This window comes from Papio anubis, chromosome 2 (assembly GCF_008728515.1).
Source record: "Papio anubis isolate 15944 chromosome 2, Panubis1.0, whole genome shotgun sequence".
NCBI classification, from domain to species: domain Eukaryota; kingdom Metazoa; phylum Chordata; class Mammalia; order Primates; family Cercopithecidae; genus Papio; species Papio anubis.
The window spans coordinates 45,950,228-45,963,697 of record NC_044977.1 but is presented as its reverse complement, the minus strand read 5'-3'; the positions used below and the strand labels follow the sequence as shown (position 1 = coordinate 45,963,697).

General features: G+C 54.4%; 1 protein-coding gene across 5 annotated transcripts in view; it reads right to left on the bottom strand.

Moving 5' to 3' along the window:
* CFAP100 (cilia and flagella associated protein 100) overlaps nucleotides 1-13,470 on the bottom strand; it is a 41,184-nt gene that overhangs the window by 11,065 nt on the left and 16,649 nt on the right. For 3 of the 5 annotated variants that reach the window (XM_017955223.3, XM_017955222.3, XM_003894050.5), the window contains 10 exons: nucleotides 10,349-10,443; nucleotides 8,010-8,202; nucleotides 7,250-7,317; nucleotides 7,001-7,164; nucleotides 6,608-6,688; nucleotides 5,952-6,133; nucleotides 5,748-5,789; nucleotides 5,552-5,669; nucleotides 2,390-2,441; nucleotides 2,122-2,273 (listed from right to left, as the gene is read on the bottom strand). In XM_017955223.3, coding sequence (XP_017810712.1) covers nucleotides 2,122-2,273; nucleotides 2,390-2,441; nucleotides 5,552-5,669; nucleotides 5,748-5,789; nucleotides 5,952-6,133; nucleotides 6,608-6,688; nucleotides 7,001-7,164; nucleotides 7,250-7,317; nucleotides 8,010-8,202; nucleotides 10,349-10,443 — 1,147 coding nt within the window. Of the gene's footprint in view, nucleotides 1-2,121; nucleotides 2,274-2,389; nucleotides 2,442-5,551; nucleotides 5,670-5,747; nucleotides 5,790-5,951; nucleotides 6,134-6,607; nucleotides 6,689-7,000; nucleotides 7,165-7,249; nucleotides 7,321-8,009; nucleotides 8,203-10,348; nucleotides 10,444-13,470 lie in introns of all 5 variants that reach the window. The other 2 variants (XM_017955221.3, XM_009200158.4) reach the window with 1 other exon arrangement.

Below are 13,470 nucleotides of genomic sequence, written 5' to 3'. Positions count from 1 at the left end.
TGAACCAGCCCTGCATACCTAGGATAAATCCCATTTGGTTGTGGTGTATACTTCTTTTCATATACTGTTGGATTCAATTTGCTAATATTTTGTTGAGTATTTTTGCATCTATGTTGAGGATATTGGTGGCTACTTTTCCTTTCTTGTAATGCCTTTGTCTAGTTTTGGTATTAGGGTGATACTGGCTTCATAGAATGGGTGAGGAAGTACTCCCTCTGCTCTTATCTTCTGAAAAGTGATTGTAGAGAATTGGTGTAATTTATTCCTTAGATGAAATTCTTCCTTTGTAGAATTCACTAGCAAACCCATCTGGGCCTGGGGCTTTCTCTTTTGGAAAGCTATTAATTATTGATTTAATTTCTTTAATGGATATAGGCCTATTATGATTGTCTATTTGTTTTATATATTTTTAAGACTGTATTTTGATTTTTTTCTGAGAAAAGATTGCTGAGTTCATGGAAGTTAAATACACATGGGCTGCGACTCCCCTGGAAACAAAGTGTGGGTGCTCTCAGGGATGGCTTGGCTGGCTTGGCTGGCTGAAGACCAGCTTTGGGATGTTACATCCAGCATTCTGCTATGAGGTTTACGTTTGCATGTGTGTGTTGGAGGAGGAACCTGTCTTCTTGCCCAATTAAGCTGGGAACCTGCCCACCTCTCCCTAGCTCGTCTTCCTCTGTGTCTGTCACCTCCCAGCATTCCAGGATACATAGTCTTGCCTGAGGCTGGGGGTTTCACATCATTCTGGGGACTCTTTGCCACACCTCACCAATGGGACATGGGTGCTCAGGAGCATGGTTCCCCCATGGGACACTTAAGCCTCAATGGGCCCCCACCTCAGCGCCTTTGCACCCACTGTTCCTGCTGCCTGGGACCCTCTTTGCCCAGCCTCTGTGTGGATGGCTTTCCTCCCACTCCTCAGGAAGTTTTCTGACAACTCCTGGAAGCCTTCCCTGCCCCTCCCATCTGCTGTCACCCTCCATTTTAGCCCTCTTTCTCAAGTTGCTTTATTTTCCTCCTAGAACACATCAGTATCCACAAGTCACATCTGTGGACCTGTTTGTTGTATCTGCTGCCATTAAGGTCAGCTGCATGAGGGCAGGGCCTTGCTTTATCCTTGCAGAGCTTAGACCCAGGCCTGACCCAGAATGGATGCACAGGCAGTATGTGGGGAGTGAGCAGAGGATTCCCTGCTCTGGACATGCCTCACCAGTGCCTCAGGCTGACCCTGCCCTGCCCAGTTCTTCTGGAGGCAGGTGTCCTGCAGTAGACTGAGTGGCCACACCCAGCAGGAGGGACCATAATAACCTCAGGTGGGCTTCAGGTGAGAGCTGGGCAGCCACCTGACTTCTTCTGCTGCCTCTCTGGTTGGAACTGGGAGGCCAGGATTTTCCCAAGGCCCTAGCCACTTTGCCATGCTGGACAAGCTGTGTTTTAGGCCTGTCCCCAGAAGCCCAGTCCTGGGTGACCAGATGGCCCTCACCCATCCCTGCCCATCTCAGCCCCACTTGGCCCCAGCTTGCAGGATGGCATGACTCACCACGCCCATGTCCTACTGCTCAGGGCTGCACCCACTCCCGTCCCCATTACGCTGCTGAACAACAGTGGGGGACACACTTCACAGCAGCCCACAGGTGGCTTGGCCTTCCCCAGTTCTGTGCCGTGAACACCCACTCTGGTCTACGAAATATGAAGCAGCAGCAGCTTCCAGGCCCTTCTGAGCAAATGACTGCTTTGGGCGCCTGTGTGAAGTATGTTAGTGCTGCCAGGAACTGGGGTGTCAGGGTCGCTGTGGATCTCCAGCCACTCCAAGGGCCCTCCAGGAGCTTGGCGGCAGCAGAAGGAGCCTAGGGTGGAAGCTCCTTGGAAAGGCCTGGCTCTAGCCATGGGCTGCTTCAGGGTGGGCACAGGTGCCTGGGCCCTGCCCACCCCCAGCTCCAGCACCCTCTCTCCAGGATCCGGCCCACAAACGGAGCTTCACATGGAGCTTTTCAGACAATCTGGACCAGGCCAGGGCCGTGGACAGGGGTGGGGGCTGTTCTGCCAACTCGGCTCCCAGTGCAGAGGGATCCCAGGATGAGAGTGGCAGGGAGCCCCCGCCGGCCACCGCACGGTACCTACATGCGGATCTGCGTGTGTTTCAGGGTGCGGCTCAGCTCCTCCAGGGTCTCCTCCATCTCCTGCCTGTTCTGGATCAGCGACAGGTTCTGCTCCTCCAGCTCTCGGAAGACATCCAGGAGCTGCTGGGGCTCCGTGAAGTACAGCTGTGGTTCCTGCAACCCACAGGTTTTGGCAGGGACTGGCCAGGGACAGAGCCAGAGGGGCAGGGATAGGGGCACGGCAAGGGAGGGGCGACTTCTGAATTCCAGTACAGCACTGGGCCATTCACCTCCCCATCGCTGTCGGTGTCCTCCTGCGTGAGGGGGATGGGAGAGTTCGACCTGCGAAGAGATGGCAGGGTCGGGACTCTGGGACCAGCCTGAGCAGACAGGAGCCCGGGGAGGGGCACAGAGGTCTTGAAGGCATTGTCAGCATCCCCATCCCTCCTCTCCCAGCTGCCCACAAGTTGCCCAGAGGGCAGCACCAGCTTCCTCACAGTCCCCAGCTGCCACACTGCAGCCAGGGGATAGTTTCAATCCACTCATTTTCCCAAGGCCCTAGCCACTTTGACATGCAGGACAAGCCATGTTCCAGACCTGTCCCCAGAGGCCCCAGTCCTGGGTGGCCAAATGGCCCTCACCCTTCCCAGCCCCACTGCACTTAGAAGAAAACCCTCTCTCCTCCTGGGGACTGCCAGGCGGCCCTCCCAGCACTCACCTTGCCTCCCCTGCCCCAGCCCCTCTGCCCGCCCGGTCAGGTCCCCTCTCTCCGGGTGCTGCCCTACCCCAGGCCTCTGCACCTGCAGCTCCGCTGGCTGCTGGGGCTGTCCCTCCTCCCCCACCATTGTTTACTGAGTGCCACCTTTGAGGCCTTTCCTGCCCTGCCTCCCCCATCTAGGGTCAGTCTTGGCCCCTGTCCTTGGGGTCCCACTCACAGCAATAGAGGGACTCTCAGGGCTGCCTTCAGGTGATCCTGAGTGCCCAGGGGCAAGGTCTTTCTGGACCAGTGGAGAGGGGTTGGGCACAAGCTGTGTGAGCTTTAAATGCTCAATGTGGGCCCCAGAAGGCCCCACTGGATGGGGACCTCACCTCCACCGACTTCCAAACCTGCCCTCCCAGCATGCTGCAGCCTGGGCCTCACCTAGGATCTGCAGGTCCTGCTGGCTGAGGTGGGGGGGCTGCGTTGGCTTGCCCCAGGCACCTCAGGGACCTGAGCTTGGGCTTGGAGATGCCACCCCCTAGCCCCCAGAAACAGAGAGGCATCAGGGCAAGGTCCTGTGGAACTCTGAAGGCAGATCCAGGAGGGCTTCCCAAGAGAGGCTGTGATATCAACTACAGCACTTGCCAGACCCACGCCTCACACTGCACACCGATGCCCATTTTACAGATGAGGGAGCTGGCTGCCTGCAGGGCACTGCTGGCCCATACGATGCCTTTCTGAGACTCCACCCTCCAGATGGATGTAGCCTGGGTCAGGGAGCCTGACCTGGCAGTTGGTGGGGGTGGGCTGGACTTCAGCTCCCACGTGCCCTCTTGGCTGAGTGAGTGCCTTGTATAGTTCACAACCTGCCCAGCTGTACTCAGTGGCCCTGGTCACCTGGCTAATAGACGGAGGGGCTAGGAGATTGAAACCCAGTATAGTGTGGTCCCTGACTCTGTTCTCAAGTCTCCCAAGTCAGGGCCTGTCTGGTAGGGGTCAGTCCATGGCTGAGGGGGCCCTAGGCGGAGCAGGCTGCACTGCATACATTAGAACCTCTGCTCCTCAACACAGAACTGGAAATGCAGGGCGTCATGGCAGGCAGCATTAACAGCAGCCTGTGCATGGCCCAGCAGCACGCCCCAGTGGTGGCTGGTCTTCCCCACAAGGCATGGCTGCGCTGGGCAGAGAGGAAAGCCAGCTTGGGTCCTCTTCCAGCTGGAGAAGCATCAGTTTGGGCCATGGGAGGCTGATGTTGGGGCCACCCATCTGGGTGTGGAGTTCAGGAACAGGCAGTCGTGGAGAGGGGAAGACAGAGGGTGGAGGGCAGAAGGGCTGAGCAGCAGATAAAGACCCTGTGGAGGAGAGTGGGTCGCCACAGACACAGGGCCAGGGCAGGGGTGTAGGGAGCAGCCCCGAGCCCTACAGTGCCCACTTTTCTCCATCCCCGCTTCTGCCACCCTTATCCAAGCCAATAAAAATCATCAGCTTCCAGAAGAAAACACAGGAGAATATTTTAGTGACTATGATGTTGGCAAATATTTCTTAAGCAGGGCCCCAAATTCACCAATCATAAAATTACAGATTGGTAAATTTGACTTCCCTAAAATTAAGAATTCCTGTTCTTCAAAATACAGTATTAAACAGAAATAAAGTGACTGGGCGCAGTGGCTCACACCTGTAATCCCAGCACTTTGGGAGGCTGAGGCGGGAGAGTCACCTGAGGTCAGGAGTTTGAGACCAGCCTTCCCAACAGGGCGAAACCCCGTCTCTACTGAAAATACAAAAAATTAGCCGGGCGTGGTGACACATGCCTGTAATCCCAGCCACTCAGGAGGCTGAGGCAGGAGAATCGCTTGAACCCGGGGAGTGGAGGTTGTGGTGAGCCGAGATCACGCCACTGCACTCCAGCCTGAGCAACAAGAGCGAAACTCCGTCTCTAAATAAATAAATAAATAAGAAATAAGGCAAGACACAAAGTGGAAGAAGATATGTGCACCACACTTACCACACCAGGCTGGTCCCCAGAATACATAGAGAACCAATAGGTAACCATAAGAACCAGGCCAATAATCCAACAAAAATGTACAGAAATCGGATACTTCACAAAAAAATGACATCCGAACAGCCAGTAAGTATGAAATGTATCCAGATGTGTCATCAGGAAAATGTCCTGAAAATCGTATGGTCCTGAAGACCACTTCACCCATGTAGTGACCATGACTTTGATGTTCTGTGTTTTGTTGCTTTTGACACCTGTGGCCTTGCCAAGCCTGGAGGGACCACCTCTCTCAGGGCTGACCAGTCCACGGAGACAGGAAATGACTCACCCTGGCCTCCGAGCTTGCCCTCAGCTCACCTTTCAAATGCAAACCACCCAATCCACTGTCCACACCCCAGCCAGACCCTCTATCGGACTTTCACACTCAGGACCTATCCCCCCAGGGCCAGGACCAGACAACCAGGGGCAGGCCTTTGTCCAAGAGCCCCGAAATTATTCCAAAACAAATCAGCCCTACACCTGCTCACCGCCTCAACCTGAATTCCCATGGGAACCACAATGGAAACTCCTGCCCTAGGGCCCTACTCCCTCTGCCTCCTGGCCGACCTGGGACTTCCCAGTGTGGCCCTTCGTGGAGTAAGGACTGTGAGTAACATTCTTTTCTGTGGCACTCAGACCTGACTACACGTGGGTGCCACAAGGGAGGGCTCCCTGCTAGGCCCCAGCCCCTCCCACCCACCGGAGTCCACTCACCCTCTGGAGTTGCCACCGCTAGACTCGCTGGGCTGGCTGCCTTGCTGGGGGCTGCTCAGGTAAGACAGGCTCCGCCCCAGCCGCAGAAACCTCCAGGGCTTCTTTGTGCCCTGACCCTCTGGAGAAAGCAGAGGAATGGTTTCTGAACCCTGTGCAGGGCGGAGCCGGGCTCCTCAGGCTGGGGGCGGCAGCTCACCTTTGGCCCACACAGAGCTCGCCTTGCCCTTGATCCCTGGTCCTGCAGGAAGCAAAGGGGGGGGTCCCGATGGCCTCAGCTGCAGCCAAGCTTCAGTGATGCCACGTGGCCCAGATGCCTGCAGGTAACCTGCCAGCTGGGCTCAGGGTCTCAGTGGGCCACTGGCAGAGCCCACATGGGAACCCACATTCTCTTTTCTGCTACCTTTGTCCCCTGGTGTGGAGTTAACACTGCTGTCTTTGGAAGCCTCGGAGATCTCCTTGGCGTTTTTGAGAAACAAGTGTTTCTTTTCCTGTTCTTCAAGCCACTCCTTGGGCGACAGCTTGTATAGGAAATCCTTGTAGACCTTGTAATGCTGCAGAGTGTCTTCAAATCTGGAGATCTCACTACATCGGGGTGGGGTGGGAAAGAGGAGGTCAGCCTCTGCCACAGTGAGGTCCCCATGCCGGGGCCACACCTCCATCCTGGCCAAGTCTGTGTGGGCTCCTTGTTTTCCTTGAGAAAAGGTGTAGGAATGCCACATGCTGGAAGATGGGCACCCACCCTGCAACAAGCAGAGTCACAGCCTTTTGTGACTTGCAAGTTCCTCTCCACCCTGGAGACCGCACCTCTCTCAGGCTGTAGCTGGGCGAGCCTTTGAGCCAAACTGCCTGCCTCCAAGTGGAAGCTTTGGGAGTCACTGAATCTCTCTTGGTCTCACTCCCCTTGTCTATAAATGGGCAACAGCCTTATGGAAGCACTGAGTCCCTGGGAGGTAAAGCCATGAGGTTCACATGGCGCTAGGCTCCCTTTGGCCAGATAAGATGACTGAGGGACCAGGAGGTGGGCCAGTCAATGGCCGGCATGCCCTCTAACCTCACCTTTTGATATTAACAATCTGGGTGGTGAGGTCCCGGATTTCAAGGATCTTCTCTATCTTGGCTTTGGTCTCCTTCTCAGCCCTAGGAGTTGGGTGTGGGGGAGGAGGGATGGGGGCAGGGGGCCAGTGGCAGCCTATTAAAGAGGGGTGAGCCCACCACCCACAGGCCCCAGGGTTGTGCCCGGCTCCGGACAGGGCTGGAGAGCCACAGAGTTAATCCTTTTGCCTGTAGTATCCCCTGCCCTTGGCTCCCGACCAGCCCTGGTGCTTCCAGAAGTGTTGTAGGGGCTGGGGGCAGAGGCTGGGTGAGGGGATGGATGAGTGGGTGTGCACAGGCTCAGGGACAATGGGGGTTCGGCATTGCCCAGCCAGCCCCTCGGGCCTGCAGGCTCACGCTTTCATGGCCTGTACGGAGCTGCAGTCGTTCTCCCTGAGGAACTCGTCGAACAAGGCGGCATCCTTCGCCAGGGACTTCTCGGCCTGCTGCAGCCTGGCCTCCTCTTTGGTGGCCAGTGTCTCCAGCCGCTGGATCTCTCTCCGTTTGCAATCCAGGGTATACTGGGGGCCAGTAGAGTGGGGTCATGGTGCCTGGCCCAGGCCAGCCCCTGCTGGCATCCCTCGAGCTGGGGGCTGCGGGACCTACCTGGAGGAGGAACATTTGCCGCTTCTGCTTAAGGTAGCCACTCATGTTCTCAGGCTCCACATTCTTTTCTGCTGGAAGAAGAGGGAGGTGAGCAGGAGTGGGAAGCCCAGGCTGAGGAGGGGCCTGGCAGGTCTGCAGAGAAGCCTTCCGCTGGCTGCTGGGCACTGCTTTGCGTCCACGCCCAGGTGATTACCGGGACCATGGAAGGGAGTGTTCTTGTCCTCTGTCTCCACAAAGAGAGAAGGCTCTGCCTGAAATGTTACATTCTCCATGGCCAGAGTCCGGCCAGGTGGGAAGTCCTTACTGTGTCTGACTTGCACCTCTCTTTTTCCCACACATAGCTACCTGTGATGGAGTTATATTAGATCTATGAATTAGGCACAGTCAGAGATAATAACGACTCATAAAAATAGAACAATTATAACAATATGCTGTAATAAAAGTTAGGCAAATTGTCTCTTTCGCAAAATATCTTACTGTATTGTACTCACCTACTTTCAGCTCCGGCAACTGATGCCAAGGAAAGAGAAACCAAGGATAAGGTGGGGAACTATCCTATTAGGATTGAAAAGCTTTTAGGCTTGCAGTCCTGGAATAGAGCTTTGGGACCCCCCTGGAGGGGCCAAACACAGAAAAGGCGGGCCTTTCCAAAGCACTTCCCATCTGTGCAAGACAAGTGGCACCGAGGTTCCAAGCGCCCCATGCGCTGCGGATGTGGGACGCCACTGGCCCAGGTTCCCCCGCGCCAGAGGGGACGCACCTTTGGTCAAGGTGAGCTTCCAGGTATTGTAGTTGCGGAAGGCGCGCAGATGGTCTGCCTCGGTGCGCGCCTCTAGGTCCTCCTGCTTATCCTCCAGCTGCAGCTGCCGTCGCAAGCTGGTGTGCTTAGCCAACACTTTGGAGGAGTAGGTCATCTTCTCGTGCACTCGCATCGTCTTCTGCTGCTGCCGCTCCTGGGGGCGTCGGGCCAAGTCGGGCGGGGCCCAGGCTCCCCACCCGCGTCCACTCCTAGGGGCGCGCGGGTCTGAGGCCCGGGACGCGGGTTTGCGCGCGAGCGCGGGAGGATGCCCGTGGAGCTACGCAGCGCGGGGACACGGGGGCCTGAACACAGCAGCCCCGGGCTGACAGCCAAGCAGGCAGGGCAACTGTTGGGGAGGCCAGTTGCCCCTGAGAAGGGCGCCAGTCAGGGTCCCCTGGTCAAACACAGGCTGCCCGGTCGAATGAGTACTCCAGACCCACAGAGGGGACACGCTCACCCGAAAAGATGATGTCTCATTTTATCCGAAATCCACATTTAAGTAAGAGTCGTATATTTTGATGACCAGCCCAGGGCAGGGAACCTAGAGGCTCTGGGGTTCCCGAAGACTACGGCTGTGTAGTGGGTGTAGCCTAGCTGGAAGGTCACCGTTGGTGGCCATCTCCACCTGCTCTCCACCCCACTCCAGCTCCTGTGCGGCCTGGGGGTGGCTTTGAGCCAGCCCTCCCTTGGGAAAAAACCCTCGGAGGAGGGGGAAGGCTGGACTCACCTCCCCACATCCCCACCCTGCCCTGTGTCCCTTTTGCCATCCGGTTTTCACGGTAGGGATATCCCCTGCCAGCTCCACACCCTCTCCCACTTTTCTGCACCGGCCCGGGAGTCTCTTCATATGGACTTTCTAGGGTCACTTCTGTTTCCTGCTGGGACCTACCAGGTACACAAATGGCATCTAAGAACCCAGGCAAATGGGTCCAGCCTGAGGCCCCTGGAGTGCACGTCCCCATCACTGCAGTCAGGAAAATGTCACCTACTAGATCCTCAGGGTACAAGGTGGCCTTTAGAAGACATTGGGCAGCTGACTGAGGGCAGGGCCAGACTGAGGGGGACCCTGTCGGGAGTGGGAGGTGGTGGCGGTGAGTGTCAGACCCTGCTGGGTGGGGAAGGGTATAAGTGGGAGAACCTGCTGGGTAGGGGAGGTTGTGAGTGGGGTACCCTGCTGGATGGGGGAGGGTATGGTTTGGTGACCCTGTTGGGTCGGTGAGGTTGCGGTTCGTTGACCCTATTGCGTGGGTGAATATGGCGTTTGGTGACCCTGTTTGGTGTGGTGGAGAGAGTGTGTTGGATGAGACTCTTAGTGGAAGGCGGGGGAGGTACTGAGCTAGGGCTGGGCTTGAGTGTAGAGGAAAACCGAGTGCCTCATTGGAGAAGATACAGTAGGTAGCCAAGGCGTGGGTCAGAGAATCTCTGGGTCTCAGTCAGTCTAGGAATCACAGCCCACAGGCTCAGCCCTGGTTTCTGATGTGGAGGCCTGGGCAGGCTGAAGCCTGTGCATCTCCACCCATGCCCTGCAGATGCCAGTGTAGCTGTTGCTGCCTTGGGAACCATGGCTGTGAGGAATCCCTGAGACGCTGAGCCCTGAGTCAAGGGGAGGTGGATGGAGGCTGTGGGGCAGCCCAGGTGCGACCCTGGGAAGGCTGCCATGCCTGGCATGTGGGGCAGGGCTAGGTGCCCAAGGCAGCAAGAGTGGGCTGTCCCCACTCCGGGCTTATAGCTGTCAGGGCTGGGAAAGCAAGAGGACAGGCTGGGGTGAAGATGGGGCAAGAGTGGGGTCGGCGCTGGTCCAGGGACCCTAGGCACCTGGGGGAGCATGTGTATGCGTGCCATGGGTGATTCTGTGCGGATCTGACCTGCAGGAGTCCAGCCAGAGGAAGGGCACAAGGCCTGAGCATAGGGGGTGCCTGTGGGATGGGAGAGGGCCTATGAGGGCTGAGCTGGGCCTTGGAGTACCCAGAGAGTATCAGGAGGGGATGGTGTTTCATGTAGGTGGCATTGGAAGTGGCGGTGAGGTGGCTGAGGCTGTTGCCACGGCAGCCCAAGAAGTCTATCTGACTGAGACCCAAGAAGAGTGGTGACAGACAGGGGAAGACGGGTGGGACACTGTGAGTCCTGAGAGCCAAGGAGAGTTTCCAGCTGATTTTGTAGGAAGTGATGAGCCATTGACTATTCTGGAATGAGAAGGACCTGAGGAAAGTGCTCCTCCGAGAAGGGCAATGTGGCCACTCCAGGAAGCAGTGGGAGCAGGGAAGCTCCTGGAGGTGCTGGCGTCTGTCCTGGATACTCACGGAGAGAGCCTTATTCCGCTCCTGATCTCTGAGCAAGAAGAAATCCACATCCCCAGACAAGTGGAAAGGATTCGCCGAAGGGTCAGGACCATGCTCTGGAAAGGGAGACACCTCGCTGGAAAGGCGAGCCAGCTCTTCCAGGCGGTGGTCTGTGTCTCCGGGGCCCCACTGCCCACCCAGCCCAGCATGGAAAAGCATGAGTGAGTGGGAAGGTTCTCCTGGATCCAGCTGTGCTTAAAGTCCAACCCTGGACCTTCCAGCTCCATAAAGGCACCTCTGTAGTTTAACCTGGTTTAAGTTGGGCTTCTGTCCCTGGCGCCTGAAAGAGAGCTGGTGAGCACAGCCTTGTCTCACACATCTGCCTTCAGTCAGCCCTCACTGCAGGCCTCTGGAGTCTCCCTTATGGAGGAGGGAGGCTGAGCCTGCTGTTTGTCAGTGATGGGCCTGGTGACCAGGGTCTGCTGACACTGAACTCACGGCCCTTGCTGTGGGCCTCCAGGTGAACTTGCATCTGTCTTTTCAGGCCTCTCAGTCCTCCCAGGGAAGGCCAAGAACAAAGTACTTCAGACCTGGGGAGGGACCAGAGGCCCAGAGAGGGGCTTGTGAAGGTTTGCTTTGCAGGGTGGACTCTCGTCCCACTCATAATTCTACAGACTGACTGCAATTCGGAGACGGAGCTGATGCCAGCGGCCTCCCTGTGAGCCTCAGGCAGCCAAGAAGTCAGGTGGAGAGGGTAAACTGAGCACATGGGCTGCCTTCCCCGCCAGCCCAACACCAACCCCCCAGAAACGTTAGAAAACAAATGTAAAACTCCAGTACAGCTCTGGAAGACAGGGAGGGTGGCTCTGGTGTCACAGAAGTTGTTAGGAAGCTCTGGGAGAGGGCAGGCAGGTGGGATGGGGTGAGGAGGTGCAGCCTGGCACAGCTGCCAGGACAAGGGCGTGGAGAACAGTGTGAGGCTCCAAGGCTCTGCGTGGCAGACACTGGGACACAGGCAGCTGGTGGAGGAACTGCCAGGCACTTGCTTCACCTTCCCAATCTGCACTTGCTCTTGCTCCCTGCTCCTGTCCAGCAACTCAACCAGGGAAGAGGTGTTTGCCCTCAATTAGGAATCGTGGGACCTGGTGCTTGATCACAGGGGCAGAGAAGTAAAATTCTTTATGCTCCCAAACTGGCGATGAGCACATATGGGTGGCCCATCCCATGTCCCCATCACAAAAGCAAATGGATAGCTAGGAAGCACCCAGCACTTGCCATGGGCCAGACTGGGGACTTTCCATGATTTAATGTTCCTGACCGCCCAAGGAGGTGGAAATTATGGTTACTCCCATTTTACCTGTGAGGAACTGAGGCTTGGAGCAGTCAGATACTCTGCCAAGGTCCCATAACTGTAAGTAGCTATGGGGAGACTGGCTTAAGAAGTCAGGCACTGCACCTGCAGTCTGGTGACTTAGGAGTGGTCAGAATTCATGTGAAGATGATTGACGTGTTTAGGTGAAGATGAGCCCGCCCCAAAAATGGCAGTCATTTGAGGCGAATCATTCCAAAAATGCAGAGGTGGTTGAATGTTTTTAAGCCAATCAATGTAATACCTTCCATTAACAGAATAAAACAGGAAATGATACAATCATTTCAAGAGATGCAGTAAAATTATTTGATACAATTCAAAGCTTATTTTTGAATAAAACTCTTAGCAACTAGGAATAGAAGGGAACCCCCAAATCTGATAAAGGGTATTATGCTTTGGCTGAGTAACAGCCCCCAAAGATGCCCGTGTCTTAATCCCCAAACCTGTGATAGTGTCACCTTCTGTGGCGAAAGGGCCTTTGCAGATGTGATTGAGCTAAGGATCCTGAGGTGTCCTGGCGTGTCCGGGTGGGCCCAGTGTAACCACGGGGGTCCTTGTAATTGGGAGGCAGGAGGGTTGGGGCAGAACGAGGAGTGCAGGAAGAGAAGCCAAGGTGGAGTAATGTGATAGAAACACACGGAAATAAATAATCTGCTCTTGAATGACATCTGGGTTAACAAGGAAATCAAAATGGAAATTTAAAAATTCTTTGAATTGAATAATAATGAGATAAGTTATCAAAACCTCCGGGACACAGAAAAGCAGTCCCAAGAGGCAAGTTCATAGTGTTAAATGCCTGCATCAGAAAGTCTGAGAGAGCGCAAACTGACAACCTCATGCCACACCTCAAGGAACTAGAGAAACAAGAACAAACTAAATCCAAACCCAGCAGAAAAGAAATAGCAAATATCAGACCAGAACTAAATGAAATGGAAACAAAGGAAATACAAAGGATAAATGAAACAAAAACCTGGTTCTTTGAAGAAAATGAAATTGGTTTAGACCACTTGCCAGATTAACCAAGAGAAGAAGAGAGAAAATCGAAATAAACTCAATTAGAAATGAAACTGGAGATATTCATCCACCACCACAGAAATACAAAAGATCATTCGAGACTACTACGAACATGTATGTGCACAAACAGAAAACCTAGAGGAAACTGGTAAATTCCTGGAAACATACAACTCTCCCAGATTAAATCAGGAAGAAATAGAAACCGTGAACAGACCAGTAACAAGTAGTGAGATTGAATCCATAATTTAAAAATTGCCAACAAAAAAAAGCCCAAAAGCAGACGGATTCACAGCTGAATTCTACCAGACATTCAAAGAAAGATTGGTACCAATCCTACTAAAACTATTCCAAAATATTGAGAAAGAAGAGATGCTCATAGAATCAAACCAGTATCACCCTGATACCAAAACCAGGAAAGGACAAAACAAAACAAAACAAAACAAAAAACTACAGATCAATTTCCCTGACGAACATAGATGCAAAAATCCTCAACAAAACATTAGCTAACTGAATCCAGCAGCACATCAGAAATATAATTCATCATGATCAAGTGCGTTCCATCCCAGGGATGTGGACATGGTTCAGCATACACAACTCAATATATGTGATACATCACATAAACAGAATTAAAAACAAAAACTACATGATCATATCAAAAGATGCAGAAAAAGCATTCGACAATATTCAGCATCCCTTTATGATAAAAACTCTCAACAAACTGTGCTGCTACCTTTGAAGACAAAGTGAGAGGCTTGAGCCA